The sequence below is a fragment of the Hippoglossus stenolepis genome, chromosome 9, assembly GCF_022539355.2.
Source record: "Hippoglossus stenolepis isolate QCI-W04-F060 chromosome 9, HSTE1.2, whole genome shotgun sequence".
Classification (NCBI taxonomy): domain Eukaryota; kingdom Metazoa; phylum Chordata; class Actinopteri; order Pleuronectiformes; family Pleuronectidae; genus Hippoglossus; species Hippoglossus stenolepis.
Genome location: NC_061491.1, coordinates 16,700,334 through 16,725,570, shown reverse-complemented (window position 1 = coordinate 16,725,570; position 25,237 = coordinate 16,700,334). Strand labels below are relative to the sequence as shown.

General features: G+C 43.6%; 1 protein-coding gene across 2 annotated transcripts in view; it reads right to left on the bottom strand.

Annotated features, from left to right (window-relative positions):
• The window catches only part of pcsk5b (proprotein convertase subtilisin/kexin type 5b), a 53,317-nt gene extending 32,948 nt beyond the window's left edge, over positions 1 to 20,369 (bottom strand). For both annotated transcript variants that reach the window (XM_035165891.2, XM_035165892.2), the window contains exons 1-5: positions 19,706 to 20,369; positions 14,711 to 14,815; positions 5,061 to 5,213; positions 3,790 to 3,933; positions 2,098 to 2,174 (exon numbers count right to left, since the gene is read on the bottom strand). In XM_035165891.2, the coding sequence (XP_035021782.1) occupies positions 2,098 to 2,174; positions 3,790 to 3,933; positions 5,061 to 5,213; positions 14,711 to 14,815; positions 19,706 to 19,885 (659 nt within the window). In that variant the 5' untranslated portion in view covers positions 19,886 to 20,369. The remainder of the gene's footprint in view (positions 1 to 2,097; positions 2,175 to 3,789; positions 3,934 to 5,060; positions 5,214 to 14,710; positions 14,816 to 19,705) is intronic.
• Between the last annotated feature and the right edge of the window lie 4,868 nt (positions 20,370 to 25,237).

Below are 25,237 nucleotides of genomic sequence, written 5' to 3'. Positions count from 1 at the left end.
GGTTGTTAATATGGTGGCCCTCTGGAGGAACATTCATAGCTGCCCAAATCTTTGAGGAGACCAACATTAAGTACCGCCCTGCAGTTGTATGTCTCCACCGTCCAGTGCAGTTTCACCACACATACTTATTTTCCCGACATATATGAGGTCACTGTGACCTTTGTCCACTGAATCTAATCAGTTTCTCTTTGAGTCCAAGTGCTACAAAATTGTAAGGAATTGAAGAAATTCACTATAGGCAGATTTGAGATATTGTATTCAAGAAGACAAAAACATGTGTTGTGAGGTCACCCTGATCTTGACTTGGACTCACAGATGAACTGAATAGATTTGGGAGGTCAAAGTGAACATTTGCACTGAATTTGAAAGGATTCCCTGGAGGTGTTCCTGAGATACTGCGTTCACAAGGCAAAACCTTTGTTTTGTGAGACCACAGCGACCAAAATCAAATCAGTTCATCCTTCAGTCAAACTGAACTGTCTCTAGATATCCTAGTAAATCTATTAGTTTGCATTTAAAACAAAACAAAGATGTCAAACACACAAACAAAGCTGTCAGAAGTTCTGTAATCCCTTTCTCTCCTATCACATGGACACCTGACTCGGACATTACAGAACGTAACACAATCCAATTTGTCATATTGTCCTTTTAAAATCTGGGGTGGGTAGGTTTGATTATCAGCAGACAAAAGGAACTTCCCTGTTAAAGGAATAGACACAGATTCATCCAAATGTGTCATTTGAAAACCACATGAGAGAAGATTTTCTTTCCTCCTGCTTCCATTCAAATTACACATAGCCAGCAACAGATTAAAATCCACAAGCATTACGTCATTCTTGTTGCCATACAACAGAAAGTTTGACAACAAACCACATTTGTCAGATGTGGCCCTGGATGGTGCTATACCTCGGAAATCTAACACACGGTGCTTCTCACCTTTCAGGCATGATGACCAGTTTTAACTTGCAGGCCACTTCACGCAAACCGGTTAACATCTATTCAGCTCCCATGAGAAACATGACCTCAGTGTTTTGATGAAACTAATATGACTTTTGTTAAAGAAGGATAATTGGTTTTAAAAAGAAACAGTGATATGAAAAGTCAAGGAAGACAAACCACACACACGTCAGAACCAGCTCATTCAGCTGCATCTGGAGGCCTCGTGTCTCTTTAAGACAATGTATTACCAGCAGGGACTGAACCACGGCCAAGACACTCGGGCTGCTGCTGCCAAACACACACCAAAAAAAAAAATCACTCACAGAGCCAAACTGGCACAAGACAAGTGCTCTCTCACACACACACACACACACACACACACACACACACACACACACACACACACACACACACACACACACACACACACACACACACACACACACACACACACACACACACACACACACACACACACACACACACACACACACACACACACAGTCTTCCAAACAGAAAAACCACAACTCGCCCACAAATGTCACAATCAAATACACTAATGTCACTCATCGCACCAACAACAAGGTCAGGGCTCAGCAAATACAAACATATTGAAGCAGCTTCTGGTAGCGGAGCATTCTGTCCGCAATCTGTGTTCATTCTGTCCAAAGTTGTGCAAGTAATCTGAAAGCTAACGGATATGGACGAAACGGACGAAACGAAGCAGTACCACCTAAAATCATAAGGGGGAGCGGTGTGGACGATAATGAGACACGAGGAAGAATTTTCAACAATGATGGAACTTTTTAAAGGAGCTATTTTAAGAATTGGTAAGAAACTACAGGAGTCTACTTAACTTCACCCGCTGTATTTACAGACCAACGCCATTTACAATGTGGCCACTTTTACCTCGTTCTTAGGAGGTACACGTTTGTTGTAGTCAGAAACTCTCAACTCTGTGCTGCCCTCTAGTGGATGTATCACTTAGCAACCATGCCGAAGTAAAGGATGCATGGAAGTTTGTGGGCAGCAGCGTTTACATCGGAAGAAACGGACATATCTCTTTTCATTCACAAGGGCAGCAAAAATTTGCCATAAAGCCTCAATTCCTAAATGAACCCCACTGTCATTAGGTCTGGAAAATATGCTTTTTCTTACTTGTTCTCATTGGTTGCGTCATATCGAGGCATTGGATCCATGTCGTTGCCATTGACATCGAAGCTCGCTTGAGGGTCCTGGAGGAGACATCGAGTTCAGCAGTGAGAATTATCAGAGGAGAGAGAACATCAGGTAAACAAGTCAATTCGCTTCAACACTACCCCTCTGCGCGCGCGCGTGCGTGCGTGTAATAGACTTGTAGAACAACAAGAAGCTTCTCTAACCCAATCAAACAGTTCACATTAGTATCACTCACAACAGTTTTGTAAATCGAATGCAATCAGGGCTAACTCAATCTGCCACAGCGCTCGCCCTCAGCATAAACAAATCCAGGCATTAAGACTGGCTAATAACAGCAGCGCCGGGGCTGCCAAACAGGGTGTGAATCGTTTTATCTGCACGGCTGATTGATGGCCTTCCCTGCAGCCTGAGGCCAAGAAGTTACTCTGACTATCTGGCCCTGGTCGGAGGCAGACGTACCTCAGCATGCTCATGAAGTTTGTAACCACAGACAAATAAACACGTAAACACAGCACACCTGCACGCCCACACGTTTAACGAAGCTTCCCCTCAGTATGTAATCCATGAGGCACGATTAAACTACAATCCCCACAGGCGCCTGGCTGGTTTTCCAAACGGGAAAGATATATAATTGGCAGCGCGTCGGGGGGGGGATCCTCCCCCAGAAAAAGCATATGTGATGTAAATCAAATTTCCTGCATTTCAACGCCATTTTACCTTTTGGACTAAGTCAAGATACATCAACATCATATGTTAGACTAGTCTACATTATTTATATTGAGGCTGCTATGAAAACCAATAATGCATCAAGACCAGTATAAAACTGGGTGGATTAGGTCAGGATATGATTATTAGAGGAATGGTTATTTCCATTTAACCCCCAGAAGTCCTGGGCTTTTTTGACCATTTTCTAAAGCCTTGGATTTCTCATTTATAATATTCCACATAAAAAATGTTTACCATGCAATTGTTATTGTTTGGCATATTTCCCCCCCCCGCACGATACTGCCTATATAAACAGACAATTCTACCTTTGACAACGTATGTCAACATATTGGACCCAAAACCTCACAAGAAACTAAATCCGATTTGGAAAATGATGTCTTTTTTTACAATAAAAACCACAAACATGCTCAACAAAGCATTTTAAAAGTTGAAAATGTAAACACAGGTGCCAAATGTGAAGATTGAATTGTAAATGTAAATTTCAGAGTGGTGTGTGTACGTGGTGTGTGTACGTGCGTACGTACGTACGTACGTACATACATACATACATGCGTGCCTGCTGCAGCACATTGTTGCTGTTGAGCTGTGTCACTCTGTCTCAGTCCGTTGACAATACAGACCTATGAACATCCCATCTCCACAGAACCTTGTGCGAACAGCGAGCTAAAGTTCGGTGGGCAGTCTGACAAAGTTATCCAACACTGAGTCACAGTTCATCACAATGTTACATACGCTGGCCTATCGATTCATATGTTAGATTTTTAGTCAGTGATCCCAGTCAAGTTAAATATCTGTTTCTCACCTCTGTAAACAAACTCCTGTGTGTACTGACAGGCTTATATATTAATCAATAATTGGAATAATTGTTAGCTACAGCCCATCCCAACATACGCGCACGTTCACACGCTCATAGCCGCCCCTACACACACATACATACACACTCACGTAGTTCTGAAAGAGGTCTGGATGGTTCCTCTCGATGCCGTCATCCAGTATGGTCACCACTACGTCTTTTCCTGTGTAGCCCCTCTTCCAAGCCCCCATGATGTTCATGTCCGACTGGCAGTTGTGGACGTCATCGTTACAGTGCTGGAGAGGCGGAGGCAGGAGGTGAGATGGAGAGAAGGTGAGCAGAGGAGAGAGAGGAGAGGGTGTGATGATTAGGTTTTAGCAGGTGTTATTCAAGGGCAGTGCATGAGTGAAAAGAAGTGACATTTAGATAAAGTAATTGCCGACATTAAATATGGATTGACTGCTGACTTTTCTCAAGTCACTAAAATCTGAGTCAAGTGCTAGAATTGGTATCCCTGTGAAAATCAATCATCTGTCTAAAGCGGTGATACTCGCTGGTGTTACATTTTCTTCGTGATTCCCATATGAGGGAATTCATGCTCCTGAATAAGTCTCTGTAATCAATAAAATTTGATTAATTTACAAAACTTACTGCTGGACAAACTAACAGAGATGTTCAACTACGGGCTATGTCAGGTAACTTTGTTAGAAATAACCAGAGGAAGCTTTTTTTTTTCTCTTCTATTTACACATCACACACACCAAGTTCAGAGAGTTCTGTCCTGAAGCTCGAAAAATATGTTTATAACGGCTGGTCAAAGTATTAGGATTTATCTGCAGTCAGTTAACAATTGACAGAGATGAGGACACTCAACCACACAGACACGCACGCACAAAGGCATAACTAAAAGAGCAATGATCTGAGGGTGTAAGCAAACACTTGTGATAAGCCTGCAAATCTCTGTTGTAGAGTAGTAGAATTTGAGAGTAACGTGTGTGTGTGTGTATGCGTGTGTGTGTGTGCAGGTTAAAACTATTTGCACAAGCTGAAATGTAGGGACACGTATATTCTTAGCAGCATAAACTTCCCTGTGACAAATACTTAGAAAGTGTCTTACCTTGACCCTAAATTGTGTTTTGTTTAAATGAAGCAATCGCAAAAATTGCATCACTTTGGCTTTTCCACTCTTTTATTCAGTAAAACACACAAATCCCTGAGCTGCACTGACCCTGCAGTAATCAGAACCATGACATGACCTCAGCCGACCTTTGACCCACAAACTGGATAAATGTGGGCAAAGAACGACACGCAACCCTCTGAAGAGGAATGGACGAGCGCAGCGCAGCACGGACAGTTTGTCTCGGACTTTGTGATATTCTTGTTTTGGTGCAGTTAACGCAAACAGAGTTTACAGTGTACTCACGATGTACCACATACTGCTCCACTTGGCGTCGTTATAGAATATGTTGCTCTGGGCCAGACTGCTGTGGGCGGGGCTTGACAAAGAAAGGGGTGGGGATGGTTTGTAATCCCTCTTGATCCTCCTCTTCACCACCTGCTGCTGTATCCACTCCACCTGAAACACAAACAGGAAACTGAGGACGCATCGAATAACAACACACACCAGTAGAATCACTTCAGAGGACGACACTCGGTCGACAGGAGGAATTACAACTAATAATGTGTTCAAGGTAACCCTATGATTAAGGTAAATACAAGGTGCTGGAAAAACCTGGGATCTCATTGAATTGTTGGTGCTGCATCTTGCTGCAACGCAAACCTCCACCACAAAATCACAATCACAATCCAGAGCCACACCGTACTTCACCTGATCACATTAGCACTTCACATTAGATTATTTTAAATCAAATTTTAAAATGCTACCCTTTTGATCTTGCTTATCATTGAGGCTGATTCTGTCTTATAAGTCTTTTCTTTTTCTTATTTAATTTTATCTAATTAACTTTTATAGCATCTTTCTCTCGCACAGTTTTTTACGTTGGTTGCTATCCATACTTGTATTGTTTTTCCTTCACCGTGTTTTTAAAGCGCGTTGGCTCAACTCTTGGTTTTAACGTGCTATATAATTATATTTGACTTGACTACATATGCCTGATTTCTTTCATTGAGATCTCTGCATTACTTCTTGAGAAAAATGTTGAAAACACTGTATCTGTCAATGTTAAAGAAAGTGAAAAACTAATTTTTGAATCCTCCTCCTTAATAGAATCAACTGTAGAGGTTAATGGTTTCTTCATTGGCTCATACCTCACCCTTCAACCAAGTTTCAAGGAAAATGCTGCAGTAGTTTCTGTGTAATCCTGATAAATATACACAAATGGACAAACAGCAGTGAAAACATTACGTCCTGGGCGTAGGTAATAAGTGAAAATATAAATGCTGTATTTCCTCTTCTTTGCCTTATGTGATGACTCACACACTAAGATAAAGACCATTCGGTGTGATTATCAGTAAATCACTGTAACAGTGTTTCACACACGAAGACTACTGAATAAAAAAAACACTGGGAGAAATGACAGCATATGAAGTACATGTGGAAGGATAAAGACGAATTGCCAGATACCTCCATCCAGAAGGTTATGCTTTCACTCCCGTTCCTTTGTTGGTTTGCAAGCAAGATTATGCAAATATGACTGAACAGATAATCATGAAACTATGGGTCAGGGCAGAACCCATTAAATGTTGCTGCAGATCTGGACCAGGGGGCGGATTCAAGATAGTTTTTTCACTTTTGTTAACACTGAGGGATTTTTCAACATTTTCACAGATTCACTGAGAAAAATTCATGGACCTTGATGGAAAAGAAAATCCGGCAGGACTCATATTTGTGAGTGTGTGCAATTTGGGGCAGATCCAGATAAAAATCCAAATCTAGCCTTGGCAGAGGTATGCGCTCTACTGAGTGCCATTCTAGTTTCCAACCAAAAGGCGCACTTCAAGTATTTTACCCTTTCCCTAATAGAGTTTTGTTTTGTTTGAGTTTCTTTCGCTTTGTCTTGTGTCTTTTCAGACACACAAACACACACATACAGACAAATGTCTCTAAGGTAACATCAGTATCTCAAATGTTATGAGCTCGTGCTTCAAGGTGCAAGACATTCTTTGGCAGGACTCTCGCTCCACTTTCAGACGGATTTCACTGTTGGAGCTGAACAAGATGGTTGGACCCATGTGCTTGGCCCAGTCAACACCCTGAAAATCGTGTGTTTAGTCTAGCAGACGTTCTGCAGACTTCATGAGAAGTACCAGCAAAGATGAAAAACTAAAATATGAGCAGGCGTGAGACTGGCACAGGAAACATGTGTTACACTGTATACGAGCAGCTGGAGAAATATTTCTGTGATGAATGACTTGGGGATTCTTCAAAAGTTTGATCATGATAACGTGAGAGTTTTACGCATTCACTTTAAATACAGTGGATGTTGAGATTAACTTCTTTTCAAAGTGTGAGTAAAACAATCACCACTCTGAATGTAAAGTGACCAGCTGCACTCACGATGAACAGACAAACTCTGCACATAAGAGATAATCAATAGAATCATTTTCAAACCGCAAAAGTGTTTTCTGCCCGTGGCTCGGTTTGCCAGACAATCTAAAGCTTTACTGAACAATGTCCGACTGCAAAGACCGAGCGATTCTTCACATCAATGCGGCTCCAGCAGACAGAGGAGAGGAGAAGAGAGAGAGGGAAAAAAGAAAAGAATATAGCTGACATAATGACTGCAGAGTGATTATCTGGTCTCATGCACTGAAACAATCTGCCAGGCTCTCCAGAGAGTTGGAGAGTGAGGCAACGAGACAAGATAAGACGGGAGAAGGAGAGGCAATGAAGAGCTGAAGTGAACGAGTCCCGGGAGAGGCATTAAAAAAAGGCTGAGCTGGAAGAGGAGGGAAGTGAAAACAAATAGCAAGAGAGGCCGAGAGAGACAGCGGGTGAAGGGAGGATAATTGATTTTATAAATAACATTGATTTAATAACTCAAGTATGTGGCTGCTTATAGATCATGAAGGAGGGAGAGAAAAATGTCTGTGGGTGTCGTAATTTAACATCCCGAGAGTGTGGAGGGGAAAAAAAGAAAGCGGAGGTAAAGTGAGAGATTAGGAGTTAAAACCCAGTGAGATGTTTTGTTTAAGCCCGAAGCTCCTCTGTGCACCGAGGTCTCAGCTCATTTCTCTCCTTGTTTTGTCAGGACCATCCGCTTCAAAGCAGCCCTTTACACACGCTATTAGCCTCAAAACAACGCCGTCATCAGGAATTGTGCGGTGAGTGTGTCGGCGCACAACCACTGGTGTGTCATTACGATTTGCATACATTATCATCGCATCAAGCACAAACTTTGATCAGCAGCATAACTCTTAACTGCTCTTGTCTGCAGTTGGATCCAAACTTGTGAGCGGTGTCTCTGGAGGAGGTGTAAGTGTGAATGCAAATGTCAGAGTGAGAGCCTACGGAATATCTGTGATATATAAATCTGATGTGAACACAGCAGAAGACCCCCCCCCACCACCACTGGATTCACTGCGAGCTAGTGGTGGGTTGATGACGATTCTAACGGAGTACATCAGGATTAAAAAGCGGAGCCACACACGTAGTAAGCAGACTTAAGTGTTCAAGAGAGTTTGTGGTGATAAGAGCCTGTGTCGATGTGTTGTTAACAAAAACATGTGATCTCTGCAGCAGATTTATTTCGTGACTTCCTAATTATTAACCATCAATACGTGGCCTCCGCCTGCTGCTCCACCCCTCACCTGTATCCTGCGGAGGATTTGGAAGCTGTTGTGAACGCGTCTGAGCAGAGAACCTCCCGCTGTGTTGTGCATGTGCGAAAGAAAAACTGCGGAGAAAGTCCGGACCCAATTCCTCAGAGTTCTTCTGCAGGACATGTCTGAAAATGGCTCAAGTCTCATGCATTCACCATTTAACAAATGTCAACACTACGGAAGTGAGGCTGCAAGACGCTGAATCTGAACCACCTGATATCTGTCCTGCTCTGCAGAGGATTAAGACCTCTATCCTTCCTGAGGGGGTGTGAAGGGATTTAGAATCAAGTATCAGAATATCGTGATCACCAAGGAGGTTGTTTTCATCTGCACTTGTTTGTGTGTTTGGTAGTTAGCAATTTCCATGACATTTTGTGGAGGGGCGGAGGTACAACCCAAGGTAGAACTTGAACTGAAGTCCCAATATTTTTCAGAAATTTTTCTTGGGGGCTGTAGGTAATGATCCGGACCTTTTCTAAAACTTTTCCTCCCTGCACAGCACAGATTATAGAAAAGAAAATCTGGTAAATGTCCCATGTGTAAGTGAGACCATGTGAGAATAGAGCAGGAAGAATGTCAAGAGAATTCACAACCAGTTAGTGGTGACATTGATGACATTCCTAACACGCACTTTTTGATAAATGAAATGTTTCTCTTCAGCCCTATTCATCTGATTACTTTCAATAGTTTTCATTCTAAAAAAGTAGAATATACTTTTGTAGAGCAGAAATACCTTGTTGTTATCAACATACATTGTATCAAAAAGTAGTCTGGAGCAGATCAGTAGCAGTAGATGCTGTACACGTGAACATAAATGTCTCATTTTCAGAATAGAAAAATGACTTTAAGCCAAAAAAATAAATTCCACCAAACTGTGGCTGATAATGTCAATAAAAATATGAAGGCAGAGGAAGTAACAAAGTCCAGAGATCAGAGAATGTGGGCAGTGTTGACATTATTATCAATACATCCTGTCAACTCAGCCAGTGTTAAATATAAATAACTCCGACTTTCTATTGATTTTTTTACTTATTCAACCATAATCTAATGATGATACAGGAACAACTGCATGAACACACACACACACACACACACACACACACACACACACACACACACACACACACACACACACACACACACACACACACACACACACACACACACACACACACACACACACACACACACACACACACAAAATATCTGTGTATGTCAAGTGTGCATGTGTTTTACTGTTCACTGTAATGTTTAAAAATTTTATCAAAAAGTTCTGGCACTATTAGTCGAAATTAATCAATTTCTTTTTGCTTATAAAGGTGGTTTCCGATTCTTACCTTTAATTTTCATACTGCTGCTTACACAGGTGGCTTTGTATTACTTTGCATGGATTCACCTTTAAATACTCTTCGTCCTCCATTTGTAGGATGACCCGAGGCCGATAAATGATATTCAACATTTTTTAGATTAATCCATCAATGAGCAATGCTATCCTTTGTAACCACTGACTGATAACAGCCCGCAGTTATCCACATCAACCCATGTCAAACCTTTGCCAATCGCTATCCAAACAAAGACAATATTGCCCTTCTATTATTGCCTATAAAACTTGCCCATGTATCACCACCTTTGTTTCGGTCCCAGTTCGCTGGCAGGCTCCGGGGCATGACGTTTGGATCAGCGCCTTTCTTTTAACTCCAGCTTGGAGGAGCGGAGGAATCATCTGCTCGCACCTGTACCTCTCTGTCGCCATCTTTTTTTTTTTTCTTCCTTTTCTCGCACTCCGGCTCCCTCTCCTATCGCTGCTTTTTTACTTTTCTTATCCCTCTCCCTCATCCGCTGCTTTCCTCGCTGCATTTCAGGTCTTTGTAGATGCCCATTTCCCTCAGAGATTGCCTGTCTCTCTCCCCTTCTCTCCTTCTCATTCCCACTCAAACCCCCTTCCTCCCTCCTTCTCTCTCTCTCTCTCTCTCATTCGCTCTCTGTGTAAGGGTTTGCAGGTGGCTCTCGCTGGCTGGGTCAGTAACCAGGGAAAACTGGGGAAGAGTTCACTTCAGTAGAACAAACGGGAACAAATTGATCCACTTTCACTGCCGTTTTAGAGACGCTGTTTTGAGCCGCGGGCAAAAGGACAGAGAGCCTGGCGTTTTAAAAGAAAAAGGTCAAAGGCTGATGTAGCAGAACACCCGACACAACCTTTGGACTGACATGAGACGCTGGCTCTTCTGCTCTCTTTAGTGCGATTCAGAGCCTCGGCCCAAAAGCGCAGCACACGGTCTTGCATCTTTCCACAGATGGTTCGGGCTCTGTGGTGCTGTGCTGGCCAGCTGTAGGTGTTCGTCTCAGGGCGTCCACTCTTAATGGTTCATCTGTTAAACTCGCTCAAGGAAAAGGAGTCAAAGGCAGAATGTAACACGTGTATCCAGGCTTTATGGAAATGTGTACCTGGGACTAAGTGGAGTCTCATAATACCTGCATGTGCACAGATTACCCCCTAAGGTCCTGACAGGTACACAAGCTCCATCTGTGTTGTCTCCTTGATGCTGCGAGTGTCCTTGTCTTCCGCACATGTTCATGGATACAGTGAACTCCAAAGGCAGTCAGATGATGGTGAAATAATTCAAAGAGCTTCAGTCAGACTTTGAGTGTTTTAACTGAATAATAATTGGATCTGAGCTCAAGTAGTTTTACTGTTACTAGCAGCTGAGGCTGGGAGGTAGAGAGGGTCGTCCACTAACCAGAAGGTTGGTGGTTCGATCCCCAGCTCCTCCAGTCTAGATTCTAAAAGTTTCCTTGTGTGAGATACTGAACCCCAAAATACTGGTGACTCTGCGGACAGTCCGCTGCACATAGAAGCACTTTATGAATGTGACCTGCTTTGAGTGGACGATAAGACTAGAAAAGCACTCAAATTTCTAAAAGCTTTCACCTCGTATAAAAATCTAAAAAAAAATTGTCATCATAGCTATGTAATCATAGAGTATTCCGGCGAAGATTCAGCTCCGGATCACACCTGGCTCTTAGTTTCCATGTGTGGCGGTAAAAAAAAAAAATTAAACAGGACGCCGTGAACAGACATTCTCGGAGGAGTTCTGCAGTCGTTTCTCTCTACTAATCTCTGCACGGACTTCAAAAAGGATATTATGAAAAAGGAGAAACAACCATTGTCTTACTCTAATTGTTGTTTACAGAAAACTTGGAAGAGGCTGGAAACAGAATTCAATCAAAGCCGACTGAGGGTACTTGAGCTCATGTCACACCAATAACTAATAACAGCGCAGAGCAACAATGAAGAAAATTAGAAAGTCAGCGGCTGTTGAAAGTCTCTTGGAACTCCCAGTTTCAATGAGTCACGGCTGTACGTCAGCAAAGCTGTGCAAGGTGCAAGCTGCTTAAGACACAAAGAGAAGATCTCCTCACTCACTGGTTTGTATGAGCAGTGATCCTCACTTGTCTTTCTCAGATTGATATGCAGGGTTTTCTGTCTTAGTCAGCCTAACAATGGTTAGTTAGACCTTCAGTGTTTGTTCAGATGCTGATTAACATCTGTCATAACTTGGACTTTGAATTCAATCTTTGAAAAAGTCTTTGAGCGGCTCATCAAGGTGAGAATGCTCGCTTTCTCCAGTGGCCTTCATAGTCATTCCCCAGCCTGGAGAGATAACTGGTCTTTGACACCAGAAGCAAGTGACTCTGCAGTTAGGTAAATGCCATAAAGCAGTAATCTGTGCTGCGCTGCATCGCCATGGTAACGTGTGTGCCAATGAGCACTGTGGATGGCAGGGTGCGCCTTTCATGGCACCGCTACACCCATCTGACTCACTCGCAAACGGCTGTCATCGTTACAAAACCTGATTGCAAAACATCATTAGCAGTGTGCGAGACTGTGCAGGTGCCAAACCGGCCGTCATGTCGATCCCAGACCCACAGACGGGTCGCGCAGATTACACTTAAAGGATAGCGACCCAGGGGGAAAAAATCAGTGACAGCTCCATTCCTCTCCATTCCGCTTTTCCCTTCCTTGGTTTCTCTAATCCATCTTTACCCTCTTCAGCTCCTCTTCACTCTCCTTCTGCTCCTTTTCCCCTTTCTTTCTTTCATTTAACCTCTCTTCTCTGATCTAGTCCTCTGAAATCTCCGTCTCGCAGCCAGCTGGCATCGGCACACAAACCTTCCACCACCATGGCACAGTGTCAGGCCTGAGAGAGCAAGGGAACCAAAGACAGGGGGGGAGCACACTGAATGCAACAGTGAGAGGGAAAAAAAGGTGGGAGAGGGACGGAAGAGGGACGGAAGAGGGGAGAAAGGGATGACAGGTAAGGACAGTGGGTGGACAAAACGAGCTGACTGGACCAAAACAAGAAAGGACAGATATTTGAAAAGCACAGTGAGCCAGAGGACAGTAACGGTGTCAGGCACCGTTTTGCTCACTCGCTGTTTTCTTCTTCCCATTTTCCCCCCTTCTTTATATAATCACAGCGATACATCATTATCATTCCTCTGCAGTCAGCATGCACAGATACAAACACATGCACCTGAATGCAGTTTTCAAACACACACACAATAAACCAGTGCTGCTGAAAGAAAGCCCTGAATGTCCAAAAAGTCAGCATTTTTCAAAATTGACATAAACGGGATATTTTAAGCTATACGGTAACAGGGTTTCGACAAAAATACATTAAGAACATTCACATGTCAAGAATGAGGCATTTCCCCAAACAAAACCATCTGAACCCATTTAACTTTAACACTCTATGTACATACAAATATACACAGTAAAGAAAAGTCTGGTGAAAACACTGTGTGCTGCTATCGAACACCATTCCCACCCCCATGATTCATTTATTTATTTTGATTAAGTTGCGGGTGGTGTGGAGTTCAGGCTTCATTAATAATGCAGCCGGGGTTTGATGATCTGGTGCAGTGACATGTGGAGCACCGACAGGACCAGAGTGAGGGTTTACCTTAGGTCACGAGCTCCTGTTTAAAGGGCCGGTTCACCCAAACTAGCACCAGAGGCTCCCCGTCACGTCATGTTTCTAGATTTCCCCTGAATGTGGATTTAACAGATCCATTTTACTGGTTTACTTTAAAGTGAGCTCGATGCAAGCTGAAACCAAATTCAGCAAATTCAACAGTATTTTTGTTTTAGGCAACTCTTCCTGGTTGTGGGGTGTAATGCATCTTACATTTAGAAGCTGTTGTCAGAGCTTTTTACTTTTTTTAAACTTATTTCTTCAACGAAAATTACACTTATATAATGTTTCATCCCCAAGCTCTAAACCTATCCATCACAACTAAAGTTGCTGGGTTTGTAAAATAGAAATGTAGCAGAACAGGCCTCATTTATCACACTTCTTCTGTCAGGACCGTGATCAGAACAGCGTGCGACGACAGGAAAACTGTGAGTCTTGCAATGTAATAGTCCCTGTCCTCATACACACTTAGTCCCTGCAATAACCCACTTGAGTGCACGTCCTGTCTTCAACAACAAGGACATGAAAGCAGAGTCATTTGAGTTGGAGTGTTAAGTGTATGTCCCACTCAGGGTTGTATACTGTCAACAGTCCATTGTCTTTTCCTTTATATGGGACTTTCTGTGGCAAATTAAAATTTACACAAATATACAAACAGGCTTGCCAGAAATTTTCTACGGCTTTCAACAAAACCGCATAATATTTACCAGCATGTGTAGTTTGATTTGGTCACATAAAACGCAATCACATCAGTTCTGTGCTCGGGTCACATGATCACCACATAGACTATGTAAAAAGACATGACGGCTCCCCAAAGGTGAAACCAAATCACCTCAATCGCCCCCTGGTGGCTGGCTGAAGTGTGGGTAATAAATCCAGCCACCTTCATGTTAGTGGATGGGACATGGACCAAACTAAATAACCCTCAGAGATGGTTTCTGTCAATTTAAGTAGATCTTATCACACTAAAATACAGTATGATCAAGTTTTCAATAAAATGTATGAACAGGTGCATTGGTAGGATCTCACTACAGCAGCTCCAAACCCCAATTGCTACTGCGCAGACTCTGGCTCCAAATTATGTCGCTGGCGGAATATGGCAGCGTTTCTATCCAGGATATTTTGTCTTAATTTCTGGATCGTGGGAGGAAGTGGAGACATGCCGGCCATCTTTATATACAGTCTATGAAATGCCATCACGTATTCATGAAAAGCATTGATGTCAAACTATCTCCAGTATCATTTAAATGCATGAGAAGGATTCAACTACTTTGATCTGAAACCTGTAATTGACAGAACCATACAACAGGCTTACCTTGGGCTCCATGGATATGAAACTATGGCGTCCACGGCTGGACAGAGTCGACCGCTTGATGGTCCGACTATGGAAGAAGTGATAGTGATCTTTGAGATCCCCGATCTGCAAAAAAAAAATATAGACTTAAGACATGTTCCATAACCCTTCCCACAACCTCACTACACATTATTAGTGTAACTATTAAAATAAAATATAATATTTTATTCATTGATTTACTTGTAGAGATGTTTCCAACATACACAGTACAGTTTGGTAAAGTCATTAATGAAAACTGTAAATGGTTGTGAGTGAAAAGCATCAAAACCTTATTACTCAAAAATTACTTTCAAGTGTTATTAAATTTCCTTAATTCAGTATTTTTCTGTGTTGTAATGTCAATTTTCAGATTCTTTTCTGTGCATGATGAATAAAGCTTTGTGAGCCAGATAAAAGGCAAAGGGAACATTGGCTAGAAAGGTAAACAAGTCAAATAAAGGCAGACAAAGAAAAAGACATGGAGACACTGACTGAACGTCAGACAACTTCACACACAGACAAAAACGACAAAACAAAATAAAGCAGCTGATTAGTTTTAATAATTGATAAAGACCATACAAGCCCTCGGATGATCAAACTGTCATGGCTGCCCAGGGTCCTGTGGCGCGTCACTGATCCATGGCTGAGCTCCACCACTACAGAGCCCATTAGATCAGCTTTCAGCTCAGTGCTCAAACACAAACACACTCTAATTCACCAACTTACACACTGATAAAATTAAGAAATGACAAAACTGCAGCACATATCAGAGGAACTGGGTAATTCACTTATAAAGCATTCAACTAATTGATATAATGGGCCTCCAGAACAGGAAGCTGCTACTCTGGATGTTTCTCATTGTGCAAACAGGTCTCAAAAGATGTATGATTCCACTGTATTTAACCTTCTTAACATCTGCACTGCCATTTTCTCTGAGAGTCAGCAGATATGGAGAAATAGTTTAACACATAGAATTTAAAAAACTCTAATCCAAACTCCAGCTTAACGTCAGACTACAAAAATGACCCATTCATTAAAAGCTCAGTGTGAGATTTGAATAGTTGTAGACGTGACAACATGTGTTTAGATGGATGTGTATAAAGTTCACTGAACACTCATTCTGGTGCAATAAGCCACACAGTGAATCACCGTTTCAGCAGAACCTTTGGATGCTGGGAATGATGTCGTAACTCAATTTGAGAAGTGAAAGCGCCTGCACTTGCTTCACAGGTTGTTGTTTTTTTCACGTTACGTTAAACTTCCATGTCACTCGATACAGAATCCGACCAGAATTGTGGAAGTTATCCTATAGTGGGGTCAGATTACCAACCGACATGACACAAGAAGACGAGAGATCAAAAACACTGCAGGATTTTTCCCTGTGTGTGAAGTGTGAATGCCATCCATCCATCAACTATATCGCTTTTCCATTGAGCGTCACACGGGGCCAGCAGGAGCCAATCCAAGCTGACATTGGATGAAAGTTGGGGTACACCCTGGACAGGTAGCTGTTGTATCACAGGGCCAACATACACAGGCTCTGGATCAGTTTTAACGATCGTCCATACCAATACTCCTGGAAACATGTGTCACATGCCCACGTACACTGGGCATGCGTGTGTCGGTGTGCGCAAGAATTGCTTGAATAATAGCTCTTCTCCTACTGCAATTGTATCATAGATAGATAGATTCTTTATTGTTCTCTTAGCATAACCAATATAGTCAGCAACGCTTGTAATTGGTTGTCCATGTTGCGTTCTATACTGGTAGCCGAGAAAGGGGGTCATGTGATAGGAGCCTGACGAATCAGTGAAGGCTATGTCATGACTGAAAAGATCCAATCAGCAAGGGGTTGTGAGTGTCTACAGCATCATTTCCAAACTTCAATCAGTTTTTGCTCGTCCAGGCTAAAACACAGTTCTCAACTATAACGGGGCCAGCAGCGTTTCCAAACTTCACTAAAACTCGTAGTAGTAGTAAAGTAGTGTGGACACCAGGCATCTCTGTAGCAGAGTTGATGAGTTTTCAAACAAAAGGTGAGGATGTAGCCAGAGACAACCATTCACACCTATGGTCAGTTTAGAGGCCTCAATAAGTCTGCATCCCAATCTGGACTGTGGGAGGAGGCAGGAGGCCCCCAGAGAAAATACACACACACACACACACACACACACACACACACACACACACACACACACACACACACACACACACACACACACACACACACACACACACACACACACACACACACACACACACACACACACACACACACACACACACACACACACACGAACCAGGAACCTTCTTGCTGTGAAGCTCCATTGTGTGAATGGAATTACAATATACACCTTTTCTGCCTTCTTACTATGTAGGCAACAGTCTTAATAAAGCAACACTGTTGAAGTGAGTTCAAGAACAACACTGGTGAAATATTTATTGCCCTTATCTGTAGTTGCATACAAATGTGGACAGATATCCTGTTCTACAATTATCAGTATCGCCACACTTCAGAATATCTCCACAAACATTCATCACCATCCTCCCAACTCCATAACCCTCCACCGCTCCAACAAGAATTCAAATCTTGAACTCTGTCCCAGGCTTAATCATCAAGTACAAAATAAATCACTGAATGTGGGTCTTCACAGATACTGGATGATTTGCTTGGATCAGAAATGGTCAGTATGAGTGACGGCTTAGATAAACGTCTCTCTTGACACTGTTCTTTTCCAATAACAACACCCTCGCTGACCTGATGCCTCTAAGAACTGATGTAGCATCAGAACAACCTGTACACATCATCTCATAACTTGTTACTGATGCAACCAGCTCCTGTGTCCATGTCTGGCTTCAGATCATCACACTCCCTCTCCATGGCTCCAAGTCCTCAACACACCAGCTTGAACCGATATCCTCGTCTGGGACCTCGTCAGCTGACTTAAACTCAATTTGGGCCAGTATCTCAGTCTGGGAAGGGGGCTCCATGGTTAAGAGGATTACCCAGAATTCTCCAACGAGGTGCTCTCTCACTCCATGCCAACTCTTTTCATCCATCCGTCCATCTATCGTCCCTTCTTTCACTCCCTCCTCCTTCCATCGCTCAGTGTGTGGTTATCTTTGTCTGTTCTCCTCTTTCTACCCTTGTCAAGAAGACTATATTGTCCCTCTGTCACATGTTTTCCATACCCATCCCCCTTTTCTCCCTTTAACTACCTTGCTTCCCATCACAGTTTTAAACTTCTTTTCTCTTGGCCATAGCATGCACTCATATCTCTGAATCATTTATCACAAACAGCCAAATCTTGATGAACAGTCCCAAGCATGTTTGGTTAAATTATACAAAAACACTTAGAAGTGTATTTCTGTACAATCTACACACAGACTCGAAAAAGCTGCAGCGATACATCTCACTTATAAAGTTTCACTTCATTATGTGTATACGTTCGTGCTGACTGATATCACGAGGAAGGGCTTGGTGATGGGATGTCAAAGTTCACATTAGGAAACCAGAGTGTTCCGTTATTACTCCCATGGGAGCAGCTTTCAGCTGACCCCCAAAACCAGGAAGTGAAGTAAAACTCTAGTATATGAGGTGTCAAAGTCCAATGAACGCTCCATATTGATATGGAAATGAGGGGGAATGGTGGGGGCTGGGGGCGACACTCCACTCCACAGGGGAATTCCTATGGAAAGGGGGGAGGACTCCACACATTAGTTCCTGTCAAAGAGAAGGGATAAACGAGGCCATTAAGGCCTGCTCTCTGGGGAGTAGGCTATAGTGGGTGGGCGGGCTGGATAAGGCGGGGAAGAAAGCAGGGGGGGTTCCATAGCTGTTGACTAGGCTACCCCACAACAACCTGTCAGAATGCCCCCCTCTGTTCCACGCTGTCTTCACGTCGAGCACTGGCAAGTGCAGGCTTGAACTACAGTGGTGTTTTGGTGGCGACACTCTGGAGCATGTGTGGGGTCCACGTTTGTACGACATGCTTCTCTTCCCCGAAAAGAACACAGGACTTTACACTTTGTCCAAACCCTTTTTCAAGAGACCAGATTAACTCCACCGTGTTTGTGGATGTGTATTTTTTACAGCTGTGGTTGAGATTTATTTTAGACTTTGCTAAGCACTGGCCCCCCCACAAGTGTCAGAGGGGATGAATACTGAAGGGCAGTTTGCTGTGGAGGCATATGCTGGGGTGGTTTTTAAATGTGCAAAGCTGTATAATATCGGCTCAGATCAGTCTAGTGAAATACTGTCTGAATATTTAAACATTTTTGTCATGTAGCGGTGCTTCAGCATTACTCAGGAATACTACGAGTACTGACAAACAAGTACAAGGTTTTATTCCAAGTGTAAACAAAAGCGCATCAGATTAGCCAGTGGGCCTATAGTTACATTTAAATAACACTCAGAGGGAGAATAGTGAGGAACATAACCAGAATAAATCCCAAATTTAAAACAATTATAAATCTGATGTTTAAAGCGATTTTCAAGTTTTCAATTAAGAGAAGTAAATATTGCAAAGCAAAACAGGATCAATCAGAGGACTTTGGCACAAACACTGAAACAAGGAGAGGGAAGAGCACGAGTTATCGGCTTGGTCTTGGACCTTTTGGAGTCAACTCCGAGCCCATAAACCAAACAGCCCCCTGACTGTCTCACTCGAGTGTCAAATCGAGGCTGGTGGATCAAATCCCTGTGGCTCCGGGACGCCAAATGCAAGTGATCCACAATGAAACCCAGCCAGGAGGCACCTGTTGTGCCGTCTCCTGCCCCGGGTCCCTCTTTGTTCCCCCGCAGCCCGTGTCCGTTTGGGTGATTGGGAGAGGAGCAGTGAGCTGCAGAGGGCTCCTGGCTCGGCTCTGCGTCCACCAACACGGACATGCGCCACTTTTGTAAGAGTTGGCAAAAGCCAGAAATCACACAGACACACGGATAGGACACACGTTTGGATGGAGCAAGAGGCGACCTACCTGTCCCATGTTCCTATAGCCGTATTTGTCCGCTATCCACTCGGCCACATCGGGTCCCCCGCCTATCCTCACTGCCCAGTGGTTGGTGTAAATCCGAGCTGTGCACGGCGGCGACGTGAGGCTGAGACTGAGCGCCAGGACGCACAGCAAGCTCCGTCTCCAAGCGGCGCTGCGGACCATCTTCTTCCCCCACTTTTAGCCCGACTCTTCTCCTCCTCCTCGGCCGACCACGCAGGCAACCAAACTTCTCTTCTCACCGAGCGAGACTCTCATAGAAACACAACTCTCCGGGCAGAAACACTGAAGAGAGGGAGAGGAGGGGGAGGGAGGGAGGAACGGAGCCCCGAAGAGGAGGAAAAAAAGAAATTATGCCTTATCCTCAAACCTCTCGCTTCCACATGGGAGAGTTGGAAGTTTGCGTCTCGCTTCTCTCTCTCTCTCTCTCTCTTTTTTCCACGGAGGAGGAGGAGGAGGAGGAGGAAGTGTCCGTGCGCCGTGCGTCTTTACGCGCGAGTTCGTGTACGTGTGTGTGCGCGCGCGGGGCTTCTCAAAGCTGATTTCTCTTCTTCTCCATGAGCCGCTCGGATGTTGCTCGCTCAGCTCATCGGGCTTTCATGCGGCGAAATGGCTACAGCGCCTCCCGACTAATAACTAGCTGACACTCCGGAGAGTAGAGACAACTAAAGCCGCGGGGTTTCCCTGCCGAGCTCCGCTGGGTCTTAAAGACACTCTCCTTGGTTTCACCGGCCCTGCGCCACAGTCGGCGGGGGGGTGGGGGGGGGCGTCAGGGGTCAGCCCCAGGGAGAATAATCCACTTCAAACCAAACTGTCTGGAATCCATTGCTGTCACATGAACTTGATTGTTTTTAAACGGTACTCTTTATTGTCCTGCAATGCACTTGAACTTGCAAGAGAGCTACAGCAAAGTGAATGTTCATGTCAATGTGGCTCCTTCCAGCAGGGAGGCAGTGATCCGATCTAGGTATTTACATAAAGCCCCTTTTCCACATGGTCAAAATAAAAAAAACACTAACATCTGGCTTTTGTCTGCAGAGGGACTGGATACAGTCGGTGTTCATCCCCTGGTTTTGACATTGGTTTTAATCGCCTCAGATCGTCAATGATGATAAGTGACAACCGGGTGAACGCGCTAATTTGACAAAACAGCGAGGTGAGAGACATCGAACATGATGAACTGGGGAAAAAAACAGAAAGGAAAACTCTTCTCCTGGCAGTGGGTAAGGAGTCAATTGCCTTTATTTAGCAGGTTTACCCACATAAAAAATACACACCTACCCACTAACTTTGGTGTAAAAAGGGTATAAGGCTACAACTTCTACATTTTAGTTTGAAAACGCATCGACTCTGCTTTAGGTTTGCCTGGTGTCCACTCTACTCCAGGGTTTTTGGCCCACTTTTAGTTTGAAAACTCCAGGGCTGTGTTTTAGTCTGGACGAGCAGAAACAGAGATGTTTGGAAAAGATGACTCACAACCGCTTGCTATTTAGGTCTTTATTGTCACAACATAGCCTTCACTGATTCGTCCGTCTCCTGTCACATGACCCGCTTTCTCTTCCACTAGTGTAGAACGCAACATGGACAATTAATTACACGCATTTCTGACCCTGTTGTCTTCGCTAACAGCTGTTGTGCAGTTAAATTCTTAGTTTTACAATGACACGACTGTTTACATGCATTGGAGACGAGCTATTATTCGAGTTAACACCAGCATGCACATGCCCGGTGTATGTGAGTGATCACATGATGTGCGTTTTCAGGTGTGTTAGTATGGAAGGGGACTCAAACTGATGCAGAGGCATGTGGGTGGCCCCACCCCTGGACCCACCCCTAACAAGTAGGGCTGGTCACTCTGGCCCAAAATGTCATCAAGATGAAACTGTTCATATGAGTTGATATTAATAATCATCACAATAAATATCACATCACAATTTCGTTTGAGTTTTCACAATCGTGCTTTTGCTCCTGAGTGTAGGTTGTTGTTTTTAACTTCTCTTTATGGGCAGAAAATGAAAAAACACTTGACAAATTAGAGGTGCACTCAGTACATATACGGCCCAGCAGTCACAATTTTTATTCTGACCAAATTGTATACAGTCATAGATACCCGCCTCCTAAATATGCCGGAATTTTCAACATCTTCACTTTTTCGATCTTGATTTAAAAGATCAGGCACATTTTGGGGACTGATATCTATGAGGTTTAAGGAGACTGTTGAGCCTTGTCGGAGATATGTGCACCATTCTAGTTCCATATGTGCTGCTTTAAAGGCTCTGCATTGAAAGACTACAGGAGAGTCCTTTTTTATTCCCGGGACAGTTTTCTTACCATCTACCACTGAACAAATGTTCACAGAAATGTTCACAGAAATATCCACACGTTGGCCTGTGTGCGATATTTTAAAACGTTTTTACAAACTGCTGCACAGGAATGTCAGTGGTGTTCTTGCCCTAATTTCACCTTTAAAATAAGTCCACCATCAGTTAACAAGTGGATGCATTACATTTGGGATCCTGCTCCCCCTTCCTACACCTTGAGATCTGCTGTTGAATGCCGGCCTTGTCAGTCTCCCAGGCAATATTGACACAGACATACCAATGTAAAGTTGGGTAAACTATGACCGCCATGCACTTAAGTCATCCTCCAATGAGAAGCAGCCACAGACATAAACAAAAAACAAATCTATATTTTCAGGAAAAGCATAGAATTATTCTTATCTCCCATGAGAAACACAGATCTCTTTCAGCTTTTCTCTGGTTGACCATTCTGTTGTTGTGACGGTCGTGATGGATAGGTTTCTTGCAGACAAGTGTGTGTCCTCTGCTGAATCCCTGGACATGAGCTTATTTCAGGTGTTATACTTTGATCCACCTCATAGAAATCCTCACTGTATGACCGGGCTACGCACCCCCCACCGCCAATTAAGTCCTCTGCCCTTCATACTGGCTTTACTGCATATTTCCCGTTAATCAGTGCAGCTCTACATGTCATGCCCCCCATCGCAGCGCAGGTCACAGCTGACTAAACGCTGTCATTATGGAATGTGCACGGTATTATCTGCAGTTGAGCCTTTCATTGAAGGCCTTTGTTGATTGATGGGTTTTTGTTTTGCTGCGGTTTCCCGGGGGGTGTCTCTGTGCACAGCGAAAACTCTGTTCTGCATGGGACACAAGTGAAAATCAGCATAATTGCACTAATTGCAGCCAATTTCTCAGTGAATGGCCCCCGCTGTCACATCCCACAACAAGCAGGGGGACAAGAACATCTCATGGTCCTCCAGATGGAGATGAAAGGGAGCGAAGGGGGGGGGAAACACAGATCGTTCCCTATTGAACTGGATGGAAGGGCTTGTAATTTCACGAAAATAAAACAAGGAGCGGAGACGAAACGCGTCCGGAATTGATTTGAGGATCCAAATCAAGCACCCAGGTCACGGGGTCGCCTGGAGCATCAGGGCCTCCCGATTTCCATTCAGGCCCAAACTGTCGCGATATCCTGTGCGACGGCCTCGCAGCCCCTCCGGAGGAGTGAACCGAGTGAACCCCAACAAAACGTCTTTGTCGACATCTGAGAGCGGAGCAGTCACGAGTGTCAACAAACACTCGGAGGAGCATTCCTGTGGGCATTCCTGTGCCTCTTCAATGCACCGAACTGGATGCATCGTGTGCTCAGGCCAAACACGACTTGGGAAAAAACGGCACACAACCCCCCCCCCCCCATGATACGACATGGGATGGAATGGAAGGCCCCAGTGAGAGACTGTTGCCAAGTAGCTTTGTTTACCGAGGGACACGGCTAATTTGTTCATTCAGTATCGAGCCCAACACTTCCAGAGGGGAACCTCCCACATGGTTTTCTTGCCCCATCAAGACAGGGGTGTTATCAAACATGTGTGGCCCTCTCGCTTTTAAATGCATCTTGCAATTACCCGTCTGCCACCGCTCCGCCTCACCTGTCATTCCCTTACTGTTCTATCATTTCTTTCTTTTTGGGCAGCATCTTTTTTTTAAATAAAGAATCTGGATCCATTCTTTTCTTTTGAGTCTGACTCTAGTTCACCTTAAAAGAAATCGATATATTTATTTGACCTCCTCTGCATCTTAACCTCTCGTCTTTAATCTATTTTTCCTCCATGCACCTTTCTGCTCCTTCACTTATTTGCTTGGGGCCATTGCTCTCTCGGTGACACCTCCCCCTCCTTATCTGTACCTCGCTCTGGGTGGGCTTCCTGGGAGTTAGGACTGACCTTTCAACTTCACTTTGACCTCCGACCTTGTTGCTGTAGGCTCCTACACTTCGGCCACAATAGCACCTGCCACTCACCCAACTTTCCATCCTCTCCCCTGCATCCCTCCCTTCTTCCTGTCACCAACGTTTCCTTCTTTACTCCCCCCCTCTCCTTTGTCAGCCACATACCAAGGTTATATGGTTTTCTCTGGGGTCTCACGCGCTCTACATTCAGCAGAGGGAGATGAGTGAAGGGGGAGACAGACAGAGCGCTGTTGTCACTTTAAACTTTGGCCCTCTGCGAATAGTGTGAATTCTGAGGTCCTCGTTCAGTTCAAAACAACTCCTCACAGAACACACACTTGTTTGCACGCCTTCCTTTATTTAGTCCGTGCACACTCGTAGATATCTGTTCCCTAAACGTGCCTCATTTCTTTTTTTTTATCAAGATCCATGAATTCTTCCCTGGGAAGATGGTGAAAAACCTTCCAATGTTAAAGAAAGTGAAAGAAAAATCCTGGTTCCACACACATAAATTTGATGGGTTCTTTCCTGACTCAATCTGCATATGTCAGTTATTGTGGAAGTGCATTCAGTTGTATATTCTGGCGTACAAACAAGCCAACAAACAGACAGGGGGGAAAACATATCTTTCTTGGTGGAGCTAAAAAGTATTGCTGTGTATGGGATGGATGCAGTATGTATATAAAGTGTATGTCACCGTTAGTGTGTGTTTTTAGTTATTGTTATATATTGCCATCTGGTGGTAATTCATATAGTTACATACTGGATGTTATTGAATGTTATCATTACTGCTATAGAAAAATTGTTTATGTTTCTAATTACATTATTCATGCAGTTCTGAGGTGAAAATAATGTATAATTCTCTCATTATACAAGGATTAAAGAAACCTCTCACTAATTCTTAATTCCTGTATAATTGCATCTCGTTCAAAACTGCTTAGCTGTCATTCTTATCCTTTTCATATTTGAACTAAAAGCTTTGCTAAGTCACTGGATTAATAAAAAGCAACACTCTGTAATATTGCTAATTGATTTTGCTAGCTTCTAATGATGGATTCACAGGAATCAGAGAGCCTGTTTCTCACTCAAGCAGAGACACCATATGGCCAACTGGCAGAAAATGTTATTTTCCGTTTCAGGTAACTTTTCTTTATAACTATTTACACCTTTCTGAATTTACAGCAAAACCTCACGCAATAATTAGAAATAAAACCATTTCCCAAAGATCCTCAGGGAAGAGTAAAATAAGGGTAGTCTTATCAG